The 17950-nt window shown below is 37.8% G+C and overlaps 1 protein-coding gene across 4 annotated transcripts in view; it reads right to left on the bottom strand.

Moving 5' to 3' along the window:
• The window catches only part of NOTCH2 (notch receptor 2), a 196293-nt gene that overhangs the window by 92836 nt on the left and 85507 nt on the right, over positions 1-17950 (bottom strand). For 3 of the 4 annotated variants that reach the window (XM_036015694.1, XM_028502734.2, XM_036015695.1), the window contains exon 2: positions 15410-15491. Coding sequence is in view for 3 of the 4 variants with exons in the window: in XM_028502734.2 (XP_028358535.1) it covers positions 15410-15491 (82 nt within the window). In the remaining variant the exon portion in view is untranslated. Of the gene's footprint in view, positions 1-15409; positions 15492-16520; positions 16591-17950 lie in introns of those variants that run through there. The other variant, XM_028502735.2, reaches the window with a different exon arrangement.

The raw sequence follows: 17950 nt of genomic DNA on the forward strand, positions 1-17950 counted from the left end.
GCTTAGTTTCCTGCCCCCATCCCTGCTCCCCCTGTTAAAGTAGATAAAAATAATTGCTAACAGCCAAGGCTAACTGTAACCAGTGAAAGTTTCTGTTTAACATTTAATTCCCAAGGCTCTGGCTACAAACTTCTAGATGCCCTAGAGCCTACAAAATCAAGGCTAAACTCTACAGTTGGCATTCAACAGGCCCAACCTAACAGTCTAACTGCATGGTCCCCCTGCTCCTTGTACCTCCAGTTTGACATTTCTTCAGACTGTCAACTTGCTAACTCTGTAACTCTGTGCAAAGGTAACTGGGTTACTGACCTTGTTTTTTTTTAAAAAAAAGGAAAAGAAACAACGCATGAAGACTTCTAGTGAACTTCCTGGTAGAGAGGGGAAGAAAGGGGAAGAAGCTCTGTCATGCTGACCTCTTGCCATTCCCACTCTTACCCCCCCGCTCCAAAAAAAAAAAAAAAAAAAAAAAAAACACCACCACACTATAGCTTACTCAGCAAGAAGGGAAAACAAAAAGTACTAAACAAAGTATTCGTGTATAGAGACAGGACCCAGTACTGGGCTGGTTTGTGGTAAAACACACTTTCCAGTGCTTTGCTGGTTGGATGTAAAGGAAACAGACAAATATACAATCAACTCACTCTCACTCTCTTTCTCTCTCATATACACGTGCATGTGTATGCACATGCACACACTTTTTATCACAACTAATAAATAAAAACTACCAAATACTGCAGGACAGCCCGTTTTCTAATATGTAAATTCAGCTTCCGGAACAGAACATTTCTGCTTTTCTTGTAGAGGTATTTCAGAAAATGTTAATCTTGGTTCCCACATTAGGCTGAATGCTTCCAAATTAAAAGTTTCCCACAGGAAAAGAATTTCACAGGGAACTGCAAGGCTGGGAATCATCTGAAATACCACCTCACTTGGTGTTCAGGTTTTCATTCACCACCACCACCCCCATCTGAATAAAGCAGTAAATACACACTGATTTTAATAAATCCAAACTCGAGAGAAGCTGCAGTGGTACAAGCTGTGAAGCTGTTAATTCACAGCATCATTCATCTTCATCAGAGACTATGAAATCAGTAACCGCTGCAATGGGAAACCATGCTTTATTTACACAAGAATTTGCAAATGTCCTTATCTTCCAGTTTATAATCTGGGCTCATTTATCAGAACTCAGAAGCCGAACTGAGCACCCAGTCTCTTCCATCATCACCTGTAAGATTGGGCAAGGGCATACAAACGGTGCTGAAAGACATGTGTTGCTGCTATAACAGAAGGTGGTCGTTCTCCTGTCTTCTAGCATACAATCAGTACCTTACCATATTTCACTGCATTAAACCCTGAATAAATATCTACTTTTGATTAAAACATGGCAAACATACTCTAAACATATGAGTTTACAAAAAGCACCCTTCACAGTAATAGGCAAAAATGAATGAGTTTGGTCAGTTGTTCCCAAGCTATGCATTGTATGACTATGGCAAGAAGCCTGCAATGCTTACAAAGCACTCTCTAGACTACTAAATCATGTCCTGTCCATATTTAAATGGATTTTAGATGCTGTTTTCATTATTAAAATATAAAGGTATTATAAACTGGTTACTGCACTCTTAGGTTTTGACATTATGCATTGTATTCAAACAAGAGGTTGAGAAATGGCTTCATCTTTAGATCATCTCTCCTTTATGCATTACAATCTTGCTAGGCTCAACTTCTAGGCCCAGAACGTGCTATGGCACAAGGCTTCTCACCACCAGACCTTTGTACGTGCTGTTCACTTAGTCCAAAACACTTTTGCCCACCCTCTTTCTCATAGCTAAGCCCTGAAATTCCTTCAAGATTCTGCTTAAATGTTTTTTCCCTTGGAGATATCAGCTCAATACCCTTTCAGTACATTCTTATAACCCTAACATATCATATCTCTTATTATACTTTATAATGAGTATGTTTCCTAACAAATTAAGAATCATTCAGCACTATATTCCAGGTGCCTAACACAGTAACTGGCATATGGGAGGCAGTTAACTATTCAGTGCTCATATTCTTAACAGGAGCCAAAAGGCAAAACACAAGTCTGTTGAACCTACATCTACACGTTAAAAAGACCCTTTATACTCAAAGTTTGGAAACCACTAGGTTGACATACTTACCCAAAGATTATCAAAACTAATTAACACAACTGATATATAGAGGACTTCTTAACTTTCACTCATCCCTAAATCATTCAAAGTGGGCCAGCCAACACCATGTGAAGTAGATTTTTTCCCCCAAAATATGAAGTTAACCAACACACACACAGAGTCTTCATTTTCTCTTGCACTTTTATTAATCTTTGACAATAAACTGACTACACGAACCGCCCAAGCCTGGAACCCTAAGTGACGGAACATCCTACTGCCTCAGAAGCATGAACTGCTAGATTCTTTAGAGACTGAGCAGTGAAAATTTAACAAGATTTCAAAGAAGAAAAGTGAATGTGGTGCCTGCTTTCTGTTCGCCAATGGGAGTGGTGACTGACTACCTTCAAAGTTCTGAACTCAAAAAAAAAAATGTCTATAAACAGAATAGTTCCAAAAGCTAATGGTTTAACCTGAAAGATTCCTAGTTCAAAATAACTGTACCCAAATCATATAAAACCAAGTGTGAATATAAAAGTAAGCTGGAGAAAAATCCGCATTTCTTCAAATTTTAAGAGGGCAAAAATATTTCTTTGTAGATTCTGAATAAATCATTCTCAAAGTGATCACATGTGCAGCTATGCAAAACTCTTCAAGGAACTGGAAAATATAATTTCAGAATGTCCTGAAATGTATCAAAATCCCATTTAATGGCCTTAATTAGAACCACAGATAAAAACAGTGGACATACAGAAAAAGAATAACAGTGTCTACTTCAATACAAAAACCTCTACACTTCCCTTAAATGATTGGACAATGGCCCAGGAGATTAAAAATTAAAATAAAATAAAAAATCTTAGGTGTTACAATGATCTGTGCCCTTCCAAACCAGAGAAACTGAGTATCAAACAAGCATCCTGAAATAATACACTCAAATTTACTTAAAGTGGAGATAAATGCATTCTCAGAATACAATACATTTACCCCCAAACCAAAAATGATGTAGGTAACAAGCACAGCAGACACTGCGAAACCTGAAATGGCCCAGGCTGACCTGTACTTAGCAACCAAACTGAAGCTCCAAATAAAATCTCCCAAATCTAAAAAAGTTATCTTACAGTAGAATCAGAATATAAGTCACACCCCATGTTTTCACATTAGCTCTGGGGAGGCACTTCACTTACTAAACTGAGTCAGGGCAAAGCCACACTTGACATGGCTACATTCTCCTGTACTGCTCTGCTTTAAAAAAAAAAAAGTCTAGTGATAAGTGAGATGTATTTAGGATATATTGGAACAAATATATTTATGAAAAAAAAAGATAACTAGTATAGTGTTTTATAAAAATCTCTCACCCAAGACCTTAACAGGCTCCCATATCTTTTTGATAAAGTGGCTCCCAACAAACCTTCCTTCTAGACCAGCCCTGGCTCTGCTACTAGACCTTGAACAAGCCACTTTACCTCTCTGGGTCTCAACTGCTTCATGTGTTAAAACAAGATGCTAGAGCAAATAATCTGTAATAGTTCCTTAAGCTCTAAAATTGTAAGATTCCACTTAGGTATGTCCCATGGCCCCTTGAATATTAATATAGGCCTTTATAAGGAACTTAAAAGAATTTCAGTGTTTTGTTTCATGGAACATTAAAAAATAAAAATGTATAGCAAGAATTAAAATTATTGGTCTTTCAGAAAAATTGACTCAGAAAAGCTCATTTATTTTTAGTTTTAATTCTCTCTCCCTCACCCCCTACCCTCCAGGTACATATATAAATAAAACATTCACCCACATCAGTTCCCTGAAGGCTGGTAACAATAATGAAAAGAAATAGTGCTGAATCTTTTGATCACCTAGTGAGGTTGGAGAAACAACCTTTAGTCCCAGTCTACATTCTAATTAGTTACTATAACACAGGTAAGTCACTGGGGCTCTTCATCTATAAAATAAGCAGAAAAGATGCTTGTGCCAAAGTCCCTTCATCGTCCTAATATGATGACTCTACAGTTTTTGGCTTTTGAATTTCCTCAGCAGTACCTACCGCCCAAAGATGTAATGATACTTGCTGATGTTAATGCTTGGAGTCAATGGTTATATTCTTCTTGGTCGTTGACACTCTGTGCAAGGGCTCCTTCACCCTGCTATTATCCTTGTAAGTGCACAGACAGTTCAATACACACTTGTATAAATGAACTGTTACAAAACTTACACTTTCAACTAACCCCTCATAGGAAGTATATGGAAGCAAAGAACATGCAAAGGAAAAAAGAAAAATATATTTAAACAGCATATGGAGGATAAAAAGGAATCCTGAACCTAAAAAGGAAAGAAAAGTCGGCATCTTCCCCAAACAAGTGGCCAACATCAGAGCCTGTATTCTTCAGCACAGAATGGTGGTAGACACTGCAGCCTCCTTATGGAATCTGAGCTGCTGATAATATACATAAGGCTAAAAGTGACTGGTGTGTGTGTGTGTATAACAATGGTCTGGGAAGAGATGCACCAAATTTAAACTTTCATGGAATCAACCACTTAACTAAGTTAATGTAGGATCTGTTTCCAGGTATCATTTTAATACATTCTCTCAATACATAAATGCCTATTTTAGTCACTTCTCCAGCTCATAATGCTTAAAATTTAGGAAAGAATAGGTGATATCCCATAACTAGAGTTTGGTTCTGTGGAGACTAATTATGGACTCTGAGAGTCAATGTCAGCCTTTGCCTGGAAGGAAATGAGTCAACTTTTCATTAGTAATCAAGTCTGTCCATTTTTTAAGAGTGACCCAGAAATTCAATGCTGAGTTTTAACAGTATGAAATTTAAGAAGTCAGACACCACAATCATTATATACAAATAGTACTAAAGCAGAAAAATTAAAGTCAAAGAGGTTCCTGAGGTACTTTTTGGAATGACTGAGGTTTCTGAAGGGGCTAGTTTCCCAGTAAAATAATTCCTCAAGGAGATGTGTCTGGCTTACACAATCAGAACCAGCATTTCAAAATCTTAAAGGGACAGGTGATTAAATGGCTAAGGCTCTACCATGGTTTAGGCAAGAGAATCATAGCCACTGTCAAATGTTTTCCAAACAAAACAGACAGCCCTGGTTTATTCTGGATAATTGAGGGTTTGGATGAGTACTATATAATCAGAGGAAACAAGCAGTAAAGAACATGAGCTAATTTGGGGTAACCAAAGATTTGGCTAACAGATGCTTGTTCACTCTGGACCCCTGAACTGAACTGGATCAGGCCAGTGATATGCCAGACAGAAGAGATCTGAAGCTGGGATACCTGAATTATCAGTTAAGAGAATGCACTGTGTTGTCTATGAAAATTGATCCTGTTCTTAGTGTTGCTGCTTTTCCATCACTCCTCCTATCCCAGCCCATTCTCCTTGCCTCAAAGATTCCTGAATCCTGATGGTCAATGGCATCCACAAGCCTTTCTGGCCATCCTGCTTTGGAAGCAGCACAAGAATCAACAGTCAAAAAAGGTCTGAGGGGGAAGCAGGTCTCCTCTTCCTCCCTCACTCTAGACAGTCAATATCCAAGCACTCCAGCCAACATGTGCTAAAGAAATGATTTTTTAAAAATCACTTTTCTGTCACTATGAAACCAGATTATCCACATACTGGTTTAATAACCTCACACAAACTGAAGTATAGACAAAAGAGAGCAACCAACATGAAGAGAAGTTTTAAAACCATGTCTTTAAGGAAAAAATGATGATAACATTGGTAACAATTATTCCAGGAAACAATGGCCCTTGCACTTCCATCATTTTGCCTACCCACCTCCTAAAGCATTGTCAATATTTTCAGATTTATAATCTAACTTACCACTAAAACTCTTCTGATTTTGGTCTTCTGTCCCACAGTTGTTCCCTTGTCTGAATCGCTATAGTTCTTAATATCTGTGCTGCTACATTGGACAATTACAGATGGTTTTACTTTATACATACATGGGTGCCTCATCTCCCCAACAAGATGGCAAGATGTCAGAGAACTGCCACCATGCCGTATGCCAAAAAAACACAACACTCTCCATCAGACACTGCCAAGATATGTGTACTTATGATAAAGAAGTCAGACAGCACAGGCTTCTTGGGCTTTTCTGTCTCTTCACAAAATCTACCATGCGCTCAATCATTACAGCTGGCTCAATAAAACCCAATAAATAACTATGAAGAGTTATAAATTGAATGTTTGTATTCCTTCCCCCAAATTCACATGTTGCACCCAATTCCCCAATGTATTTGGAGACGAGGGCTTTAGGAGGTAATTAGGTAGATGAAGTCATGATGGTGGGATACTCGCTGTGGGATTAGTGCCCTTATAAGTAGGTGAAGGGACCAGAGCTTTCTCTCACCACAATGTGAGGGTATAGTGAGAAGGCAGACATCTGCAATCCACAAAGCCCTCACAGAGAACCAAATCAGCCAGCACCTTGATCTTAGACTTCCCAGCCTCCAGAACTGTAAGAAATAAATGTCTGTTCTTAACCCACCCCGTTTGTGGTAGTCTGTTATAGCAGCCTGAGCTGACTAAAACAAATTGTAAGGATCCTACAGTGCTTCAGAGTCTATCTGACTTTCAGTGTTCAGTATACATGTTTATAGATATATTAACTTCAGGAAATTGGCCTGAGTCTATACAGATTCAGTACCATAAATGCTACTGCTCCACATAAGTCCTAACCAGGTTATTTTCTCATTAACACCTACCTACCTTCTCCTCATTCTTAGGTGAAGAAAAAAATTGTGCATAATATTACAGTTAGCTGTGTTCACTGAGAAATACCATCTGTCACTTAAATAATGCCTTTAAAAATTTTTTTGACTGCCTTTAGAGAGAGAGGATGGGGGAGGGAGGAGGAAAAGAGAAAGAGAGAGAGAAACATTAATTGGCTGCCCCCACAGGGGATCAAACCCACAACCCAGGTATGTGCCTTCACCGGGAATCGAACCTACTACCTTTTGGTATATGAGACAACACTCCAACCAACTGAACCACCGGGCCAGGGCAATTATGCCTTTACCATACTTTGCTTTCACTTTTCTTTTATAAAGTCCTTTTCATAAAGATCCAATAGGACATTATTTAGGAGAGGAAAATGTTAAACGATATAATTGCATTAATAACGAAAGGCTGAAGGCAACAGTGTAACAATTTGTAATACACATTTGAAGAGGACAAAGTGCTAGTGAAGATTACTGAAAATGGCTAAATATAGAGAACTTTAGGAAGACTCAGAGAAAATGTAGTATACCTTAAATTGAGATGTAAAGTAAAATATAACTAAGACAAATATGAAAACAAAACATTCACATAAAACACACACACACACACAGCAGGGGTGAAGGAGACACTAAAGTTCATTCTCAGCTACAAAATTCCTAGGTACAGGATTTTGAGAAGAGGCTTAATGAAAACCTCCATCACCCACACACATTTATGGCAGCTTAACAAAGAAAACATTACTTGGAAATTTCTAGATAATTACATTTTTATCTCATTCTGATATTCTCCGCCCCTTTGTATTCAATCTTGCTAGCCTCGATGAAAGACAGATAGCCAAAATTTTAAATGAAGGATTTAATTAAGCTATTCCAGATCCTGAAAGAGAAATATTTCTCATCCTGCTTAATCACAAGGAAAAAGGGGGCAAAAGAATTCCTACATAAAATTAATGGTGCTGACATGCTACCACAGAACAGTAAGAAAGAAACTTTATATAGGATTATGGTTAACCTGGGGATTGTGCTGAAAGAAGTATAGCTAAACTCACATCTATTCATGCCAATTTTGTATGCCAAAATTAGTTGATTTAACTTATTGGCAGTTCCCTTAGACAGGCAAAAGGATATAAACTTAGGCCAAGAACCACCTTCTCCTACTTTTTCACCTAACACTTAAGTTTATAAGGGTTCCTGCCTAAAGAATGAAGATTAGTTAAAAGAATATGAAAATTCTGTTATATGTTGATGAGAAGCTGTTAATCAAGACTTCCTTTATGAAAAATTCCTGAGGAACACTTAACACACTTCTTAAAAGATGTTTCAAGGATATGTGTTTATTAGGAAAATCACTTAAGAATGGTACTGTTGTTAGAGGTCCATACCCCAAGCCCTCAACAAGGAAAGCCTCACAGGGCATACATCCATATACACCTGTAACTCACTAAGCAAATGTAAGGCACTTATGTTCAACAACTTGTAACTTTGTGCTGGCAGCAACATTTATCAGAAGTCATTGAATTTGGCCTGTCTCAATTTCACAGCTGCATAAATTCTGTTTGGACTTGCTCATCTTCCATTAGGAAAAAGAAGAAAGAAGTTTCAAGTTTTTCAATTTAGTTTTCTCTACAAAAGAGCATTTTAATTGTCAATATCCTAGGTCCCTACCTTCACTGTCCTCTTCTTATATTTCATCTTCAGTAATTGCACTGAGATTTCAAGTCAAAAGGCCACTTCTCAGAAATGCAGCATTAGCGAAGCCTGGTACATAAACACTCAAGTAAGCTACAACCAGGTTCAGTACCCCAGCATTCTCGGAGCTGCCTAGACCTATCTAATGCTACTGTCTCTAGTTTAAAATCAGGACTAAAAGTAGAGTTTTAGTCATATTTATCTAAAAAGCCACCTTATATACACTTTCAAATATTCCACATTCCAAAATGTTCCAAAGGGTAGTTTGAACTACCCCTTTAAAATAGGTAATTTTGTCCCATTTTGCTGATAGGCAAATTGAGACTCAGAGTGACAGCAAATTTTCTAAGAGGTCAGCTCCTTAATCATTATGAGATCTTGGACAAACCATTTACCTTTCTGAGTTTTCATATATTCATTGGTAAAACAGGGATATTAAGACTAACTACTTTAGCCCTGGCTGGCATAGCTCAGTGGATTGAGCGCGGGCTGCGAACCAGGCATCGCAGGTTCGATTCCCAGTCAGGGCACATGCCTGGGTTGCAGACCATGGCCCCCAGCAACCACACATTGATGCCTCTCTCTCTCTCTCCCTTTCTCTCCCTCTCTCTATCTCTCTCTCTCTCCCCCCTTCCCTCTCTAAAAAATTAAATAAAATAAAATCTTTAAATAAAAAAGATGATCTCTAAAAAAAAAAAAGACTGACTACTTTAATATGAGAACTAAAATACATGTAAAGAGCTTAACTAAGCACAGAGCCTGGCACATAATAAGTGCTTGATAAATATTAGCTAGCATAACATTCTTTCTTTAACTTGCCAAAGAGCTGAGTGGCAACATGAATTATGGCTCAATTCGAGTCTGGTGACATAATATCCATGTCACCAGGCAGGGCTCTTCCAGATGCCTTCATCCACTCACCAGTGGCAGAATGAACCATACTGGAGTCTGAGGCAAAAGGAAAAAAGTCAGTAATACTGATTTTCTCTTTATTTAAAATCTGGATATATTTTATCATAGTTGTTTTTGCATTAATTTTGATTGTTTAACTAGCACATAAAAGTATTATTTATCTTGATTACTGAGTTTTGGGCACCCTCCTAAATTTTATGCTCAAGACAAATGCCTCAGCCACCTAACCCTGGTCCCAGCCCCATTCACTGGTGGTTCCACATTACAGTCAATTGTTTCACAGCTGATCTTACAAGACTAGCAAGACTCATTCTGAACCTCTTTAAGAAGTCCAGGTTAACAAATTGATAATTATTATATAGCTTCCTAAAGAAGTGTGAAATAATGTAGTAACAGTATCAATTATTAACACAGACTTGAGTTATGTTACATTGTTACATATGGTATACATAAACAGTATGCACTGAATAATTCCTGAATTAATAATGCCTTCAGCATCACATTAAAGAAAAAAACAACAAATATTACTCTGTGAAAGGTATTTAGTGAGCCAAAAGGCAGCTTTCTTCATTTTATGGTAAAGTTAAAAGAATTACAAAAAAGTGGCCAGGCATGCTAGCATCTGGCAGCAAAATTGTATGTGTGATGTTCTGCTACGATACCCCACTCGAAGGAACTTTGCTGGCAGAGTTTCAGCAGAGAAGAAAGAGAAAGTGATTTAACAGTTGATATTTTTCCCAGTGTAGTTCTCTGATCTGACACTGCCCCAAATAGCACTGAATATACTAACAAGGTGAGTGAAAAGGGAAAATATTAATGGCTGTGACTTTTGAAAATGTCTTTCTAGGGGAGCACCTCACAACACAACATTGCTAATGCATCCTCTGCTATGAGCCAGGCTGGAAGATTCCAAGTGTCTATTCTCTCCTGACCATGCAGAAACTTTTCAAGAGGACAAAAGCAATGGCTCCACTTTTCTTGGATGGCTTCAGGAGGCCTAGACCACCAATGTTACTCCCTAATCCTGGCAAGGATAATCGTTACTCCTTAATATTTAATGTCTCTTATAGCTAGTAGACAAATTTTGGGTAAAATGTGACACAACGTTGTATTTTACAACATATTTATAATGATTTGTTTTAACATGTAGTTTTTAGTTAAATACTTTGGCAAAAAGTAGAGATTCTCAAATGCAATCATCAATCCACAGGAATCTATGTAACTCATGGTGACTTTCCATTGTGGAACAAATATTCTGCTAGTTATCTCTTAAGGGGTATGTAGAAAATTTTGAAAGACTACTTTATAACTATAATTTTTATCATTAAAATTAATGGCAGAGTGACATATCAAACCAACTCTCCTGTTTTTAATAATTATAAAGTCTGGACAAAATAGCAAAGGTACCAAAGAGTAACCAAAAGAAGGCAAAAACTGAAAGGGATATGAGCCTTGGGAAATAAAAAACTATATAAAACCTACATTTATACAGCCTTTTCAATGAAAATATTCCCAGTCCACGTAGCAGAAGAAGAAGAGAATGCAAGCAGAAAACGGAAGTCTTACTGGCTGAGCAGTAAAAGGTGTCTGGAACTGAGGAGCCTAGAAGACAGCACCCCGGATAGGGAAGTCCTAACGTACGCATACAACTCCACTCCTTAAATGATTCCTGGCTATGCATGAACAAGATGACATTTACGAACCCAAGAGAAAGCAAGAGTTGGAAGGCTGAAAAGCAGAGCATGGTTCTGGAAAGTGGAAGGTTTGAATTCAAATCCTGTCAAATTAGAGATGCTTAGGAAACACCCCAGGGTTTGGGAAACAAGTCACATTTCCACTGAACCCCCTCAGGTGGTCATACCTTGGGAGTAAGGCCCATATCCCAGGACTAAGACTCAAACCATCAGACTAAGAGCAAAACAGACCCACCACAGCAAAGCCTAAAAGTAAGTCTTCCACAGGATCAAGGTGATCTTCCAGTAATATAGCTTGCCTGCTAGAACGAAACTTAACACTCTTTAGTGAAAGATAAACTTTAAGATGCATCACCCACAATGTCCAGTAAATAATAAAAACTACCATAAATATGAAGTAAAGGAAACTGTATCAACAGTCAAAAGGAAGAGTTGTTGATAGAAACATACCCAAAGACAAACCGGATGTTAAGAATTGGCAAACAAGTACTTTATTTATTTATTTATATTTTTTTATCCTCACCCAAGAACATTTTTTCATTGCTTTTAGAGAGAGAGGAAAGGTGAGAGAAAGGGAGAGAGAGAACATCAATGCAAGAGAGAAGTACCAAATCAGCTGCTTCCTGCACATGCCAGACCAGGGACTGCGCCCAGCCCATGCCTAGGCTGGGGATAGAACCTGCAACCTTTTATTCAGTTACAGGATGATGGTCCAACTGAACTACAACAGCCAAGGCAGGAATTGGCAGACAAGAACCTTTAAATAATTATGAAAAACATGTTTTAACAATGCACACTTTGTGAGTTTTACAAATCATATGTCACCCACCCCCAGCATTCTACTGAACCTGAGCTGCACATAAGTTTTAATCAAAGTGGGATTTGGAATGGTTTGTATTTGAAAGTCTGAGACCAACAACTTGAAAGTGATTAATGACAGCTAAACTTAATTATGTACTTACACCTCCCAGTAGGACAAGGGAGAGAATGAAATGTCTTATCTCTCTGTAGTGAGAGGGCTTTATTAAGATCTGACAACAACTATTTAGGAGCAATAATTGAGTTTTATGCATGATTACACAGGCTCTCCTTGTCTGGCATCCCAATATAATCACAAACTGATTGACTACTTAGGCTCCTAGCAGTAAGAGGAAAAAAAAAGTTGAGCTGTGTACAAAACTAGCCTTTACAAGTACTTATCCTCACCTGTCAATATGATCTTATCAAGGATTTCTATAATTTCTGTAAACAATCATTATATTTTAGCTGAATCAGTAGCATTATGCTCTCTAAACAGTCAGATAGCTCCTACTTTAAAACATATTCCAATGATTTCCACCCGCCCTCAAAGGAATTTGGCTTTAACGTTCTTTTCTTAATCCACTAAGCAATCTCCTGAGTAAAAAGTTAATCACATGCCCTGCATGTCTGATGTAATTCTTATAAACCTGCTAAGTGTTCTAATATTCATTTACCATTCTGTGAAAATAATATTTACTGAGCAAGCTGGATTACCTACCTTCTTTCCCCAGGGAAAATAACAAAGTTGATGAGGAATAGATTGAAAGGTCTGCTAAGAAGATGTTATTTTTGCTTAAAATTTTGTTTAACACCTATGGAGATTGGCATGGGATGTAGGGATGGTTGACTTGGCCTCCCTGATATTGTTCTTGTGTTACCTATGTCCACTTATGTTGACATTGCCACACCTAAAGATGTTAGTATTACTTTTACTGAGGTAGAGAAACACACTTTTCCCCCCAAGTTTTATTGTCCATTCTGGTCTCCCAAAAGGATGCCTCGCCCATTTTTTTTCTTACTCTGTCTTTCTCAGGGAGTGTATTTCCTTCACAACAGGGTTAGAGGACATCTGAGGGATCCACCCAGAATGATATCAATAAGTAACTCACCCCACCAACAATTAACAAGTATCCAGGAAAAGACTTCAGGCAGCTCCATTTATGTCATTCACAAAGTGAGTCCCCTGTTCCCTATCAGTGCTTCTTCCAGAAACCAGGGGCAACTTTGTCTCTTACCTGGTTAGAGAGTTGGAGTCTAGCAAGCCCACAAATCTGTTTGCTCCCAAAAGTGACTCTTAGTGCCCTTTCCTGGTAAGTGCTTAGAAATTAGTCTCCTCTAGAAGCTGTCTCTCCCCATGTCAGACCTAAAACATGTAGGCCAACTCTTAGAACCTATCTGAAATTCTCCCTGTACAAGTCATCAAGGTGAATTATCTCCAGATAGTTTGGAAGTAAACTGAATTGCCTTTCTGTATAGTACTACCTTCCTAGATGCAATGTGAGGCAAATAAAATTCTTAAGAGAAAAGGACCAGTTTCTTCCCATTTAAGACAAATAGATATTCTCAATGCAAATGATATCTTCTGAGCACTTTTTGGTTCAAGAAACACATTGCTAAACACTAGCTACATGCCAGGCATTATAACTATACAAATATGCCTAAGACCAGAACTTCACAACCTAGTAGGAGAAACAAATATATCAACAAATGATCATAATGTAATGGGGTTAACTATCACAAGAGAGCTGAATAACAGAATAAAGCAAGTAACTAAGACACCAGATGCCAAAAAGGGGCTGAATAAGATTTCAGTGGCCAGTTTTGAGTTTCTTCCCTTGTTATCTCCAGCTGTGCTTCCATTCTTAAAAGGAGAATGAATCACATGATTTGAGATGGGGTTTTTTCCCAGGTAGAAAAACTAAGTTAACAGTACATAATCGTTTACTTAGTACATAATCAGTTACATAAAAAATTTCATTTCCAATGTTATCTTTATTCCAATGCAAACAACCTATTGTTAAGCCTCACTGTCACCACAGCTTAAAATATTTTCACTTCAGTGAAGAAAAGTCTTTCTGACTTGGAAAAATTCTTGTTTATGACATTAAAGAGCCTAGATCCTGGTCAGAATACAGTTGATGGGAACAAATGTCATTATTTTCTTTATGGTATTTGCTTAAATATCCATAGAAAAAACAAAATGTGTTGGATAAACTCCCATAAAAGTATTAAAGAAGATAAAACTCATATTATCAAATCTTATTTTCCATGATACAAACAGAATGAATACATGTTCTTATCAAAAATTTTCAATTGAGGCAAACGAGGAAAAAAGGTCATAGAAAACCTGGAAAAGCTATTTATGAGATTATCTCACAGGCTGCCTCAAACAAACAAAAAATATGGCTAACTACATGGTTGAAAAAAAGAAAAGAAAAACTCTTGAGAACTAGCTTATGCTCCCTAGTCTGTTCTCATCCTTATTCTTTTAAACCCATATCATGTCATTCACACACAGCACCTGCTCCCCACCTCATCCTTAGGGTATATGTGCATCTTTCTCCAGCACAGTGTCCCTCAGAATTTTTACAATAAAAAAAAGAATTTCATAGGCTATTAGGCAGAATTACAAAGTTACTATTGGGTGAAAGGACTCTTGCTGGTGGCCCATGAGGAGGTGCCATGTGGTTTTGGATTAAGAACTGGAGATCACAGCAACACATCTGATGGTGCTGGGGACAGTGGAAAACCTGCCCAGTGGAGCATGGATTACCGAGAGGAATCGGGGAAAGCGAGCTGTGGGCTTCTGTTCTTTTCCTTCTGGAGGATGGTACTTCTGATTGGTATGTTCTGAGACTGGCCTGACTGGGCAAGAGGGGGAAGGAAGGACTGTGTGTGTTTGTGAGTATTTTAAAGGGACTCAGATTTAATAGTGACATTCCGCCATTACTCTAAATCTGTATGTCTTGAATAAATAGTTCCTTTCCTTTTCACAAAAAAGTTAATATCTTTATTATTCATGTATATTAGGCAGAATTAAAAAGTTAATTATCTATTTAGTTTGACTTAAAAACAAGATCATACTAACATGTTGAGGAGTGATTCTAAGGATTTGCCTTAAACTGAAAAATGTAAGAGAATGCACTCAAGATATATATTTACTAGCCTAGTTAATTAAAACTAGCTAAAGTTATTTCAAAATACTCACTGGAAAGTCCTTTTCATAGTGAAAAAGATAACAATAAGGTATGAGGAGTTCTTATTAGCTATTTATCTGACACCCACATCCTTCCCTCCTCATGCACACAATAACTACACCAGGGGAGTTAGAGAACCTGTAACATTTCACGGAAGTATTAAAAATAGAATAGTAGAACTGAACCTTGCCCAGTATCCTACTTAGGTAAAATAAAATATATGAAGAAAAGAAAGCACAAAGAAAAACTTACTTGCAGTATCCTGTGCCATTGTGGTAAGTAACACATATTCCTTCATTTACACAGGGCTCATAGCCATCCCGACACTGCAATGCTAAAAATAAAAACAAATGTACGTTAGAAATAATTCCCTAATCATAACCCTCAGACATCAAAGAAATGTTAGCCTCTCTAAGTCAACACTCATTCCTAGATTCAACAAGATCTGGGTTTCCTTTTAGAGTTTTTTTCCTTTTTTAAAAAAAGATTTTATTTATTTTATTTTTTATTTTGTAAGTATATTTTATTGATTATACTCTTACAGTTTTCCCAATTTTTTCTCCCCTTTACCCCCCGCCCCACTGCCCTGCACCCCCCAGGCTCTCCAGCCTTCTACCCCTTAGTTCATATCCATGGGTTTTATATATATATATATATATAATCCTTTCAGAGTTTTAATCCATTTTTTTTTCTTTTGGCTTCTGGGGTCATAGAAGCATGGAAGCTCATCCCAAGTATCTCCTCCCACAATAACTGTTTTGTGATCTTGAATGATGCTTTTGATGGTCTGTGCCTTGATCTCCCCAGTTATTACATCTCTATCTCCCAATGATAATAGGGAAATCCAAGCTCTAACACTCATGAAATACCATGAGCACCAATGCATACTAAGGAAGACTTAGGTAGATATTAGATCACCATGATATTAATTAATTACTTAAGGCTTCAGGTGAGGTTTCAGAAAAGGCCACTTAAAGAAGTAATCAAGAACATCAACAATATTCATTCAACAAACTGAGAATGAGATCCTAGTATATACCAGCATTATACCAGGATCTAGAGGAAAAATGGAACACATAGAGAAATAAATAAAACATAATCTCTAACTTTAAAGGGAAGAGACCATGAATAAAGATTGTAGATGAGGGGGATCAAAGTAAAGAAAATGAAAAAGTTCATTTATACATACAGATAAAATAATTCTCAATTCTTAAACCCCATTTTCTTTATGAGGCAATGAAAAGGCACTTCACCACCCTAATCCCTTCTAAAAACAGACTACTCAGAAATAAACAGCAATAGTAGAAAGTTTCATTGATTTAAGCCAAAAGAGGAGGAAAGCTATCCAAAGTCTGTCACTCACTTGCTATATAATCACAATACCTTGATTGTTTGGCTTTTAGAGTTAGAATTTTCATCACCGAAATGATTATAATTCTAATAACAACTGAAAAGTCAAGACAGAAAGAAACCTAGTCAAATAAACATCAAAATTGAAGGTCATGAACATTTTCTAGATTATTAAGATTTCCATTTCATAGGATGGTTCACGGATAAAAATACCTGAAAGCAAAATTGAGAAGTCTTCACTTTGAGTTTCCTCTAGCCACACCACTCTTTAAATAAACTGCGATATCAGAGGCTCTAGGCCTGCCCCTCCTGGGCATCAAAACCAGTTTCTTTTCACAGCAGGACCCAGGCACAAGCTGGATGTTAGAAAAAATCCTCCATTAACAATTACTACTTAAGAGCCATGTATTTGCCCAGTACTGTTATCAAGTGATGGAACTATTTGAGAACATGTTTACAGAAATTTCATCTCTTAAAATAGTAACACTAAAAAACAGTAATAACAACAGCAGCTAACACATAGCACTTACTAACTAAATACCAGGTACTTACTGTCCTCGACTAATTCAATATTCCCAACAACCCTATTGTGACAGTATAAGGACTTAGACCCAGGAATAGAAAATAGCAGAAGACTAGGAAGCTGAGCTTCCTAGGTGGCTAGAAGGAACCCAAGGATGTCATCACCCCTCCACTCCTTACTCAAAAACACAGAGGTAGCTGATTTTATCTCCTTTCTAACTGTCCTGCTTAAACTACTGACCCACATGTGCAGCTGATCAAGGTTTAGCCACTACATGACCTTCCTGGGGTAGCAGTAATGAGCAACACCACCATCTTGCTCACATAGTTCAGGTGTGAAGACAGTTGCCAAGCAACCCAATAGGGGCAGAAAGTCACCCTGCCCTGACATGAAAAATTCCACTCTCCAAACCCTTCACATGCCCACCTTTTTGCATGAGCCCACCTTTTTGTGCAAGCCTACTTTGTCTCCAGCTCACAAATGCAGTCAGCCCCTGTGCCAGTTTAGAGGACTTACTTTCCTCTGTGCTGTCACCCTGTGCCTGAGCATAAGCTTAATAAAATCTGTCTCCAGGGTTTCCTCTTAATTTCTAACTTGCAGAACCCAAGAACCCTAATGCTGGTAAAATTCTGTGGCAATCTGGTGTGACCTCTTGTGTCCCTATAGCATCAGGACAGAGTGGGGAGAAGAGTCATGAATCAGGATTGACAAGTGGTCAAACCTTGAGCCTTTGGTTCAGCATCACTGAAATTTGTGTGTGTTTCTGATACTCTCGGCCCTCTCCTCTTGCCCAGACATATTTTGTTTCCTAACCAGTCTGTCTTTTCCTCTCATATGATTGTTTTATCTTAGCCTTGAGTCCCTGAAAGTGTTTCGAGTCCTGTGCAGTTCCTGAGGTTGGGTTGGAGTTGCACTACAGT

The sequence above is a fragment of the Phyllostomus discolor genome, chromosome 14 (genome assembly GCF_004126475.2).
Source record: "Phyllostomus discolor isolate MPI-MPIP mPhyDis1 chromosome 14, mPhyDis1.pri.v3, whole genome shotgun sequence".
NCBI classification, from domain to species: domain Eukaryota; kingdom Metazoa; phylum Chordata; class Mammalia; order Chiroptera; family Phyllostomidae; genus Phyllostomus; species Phyllostomus discolor.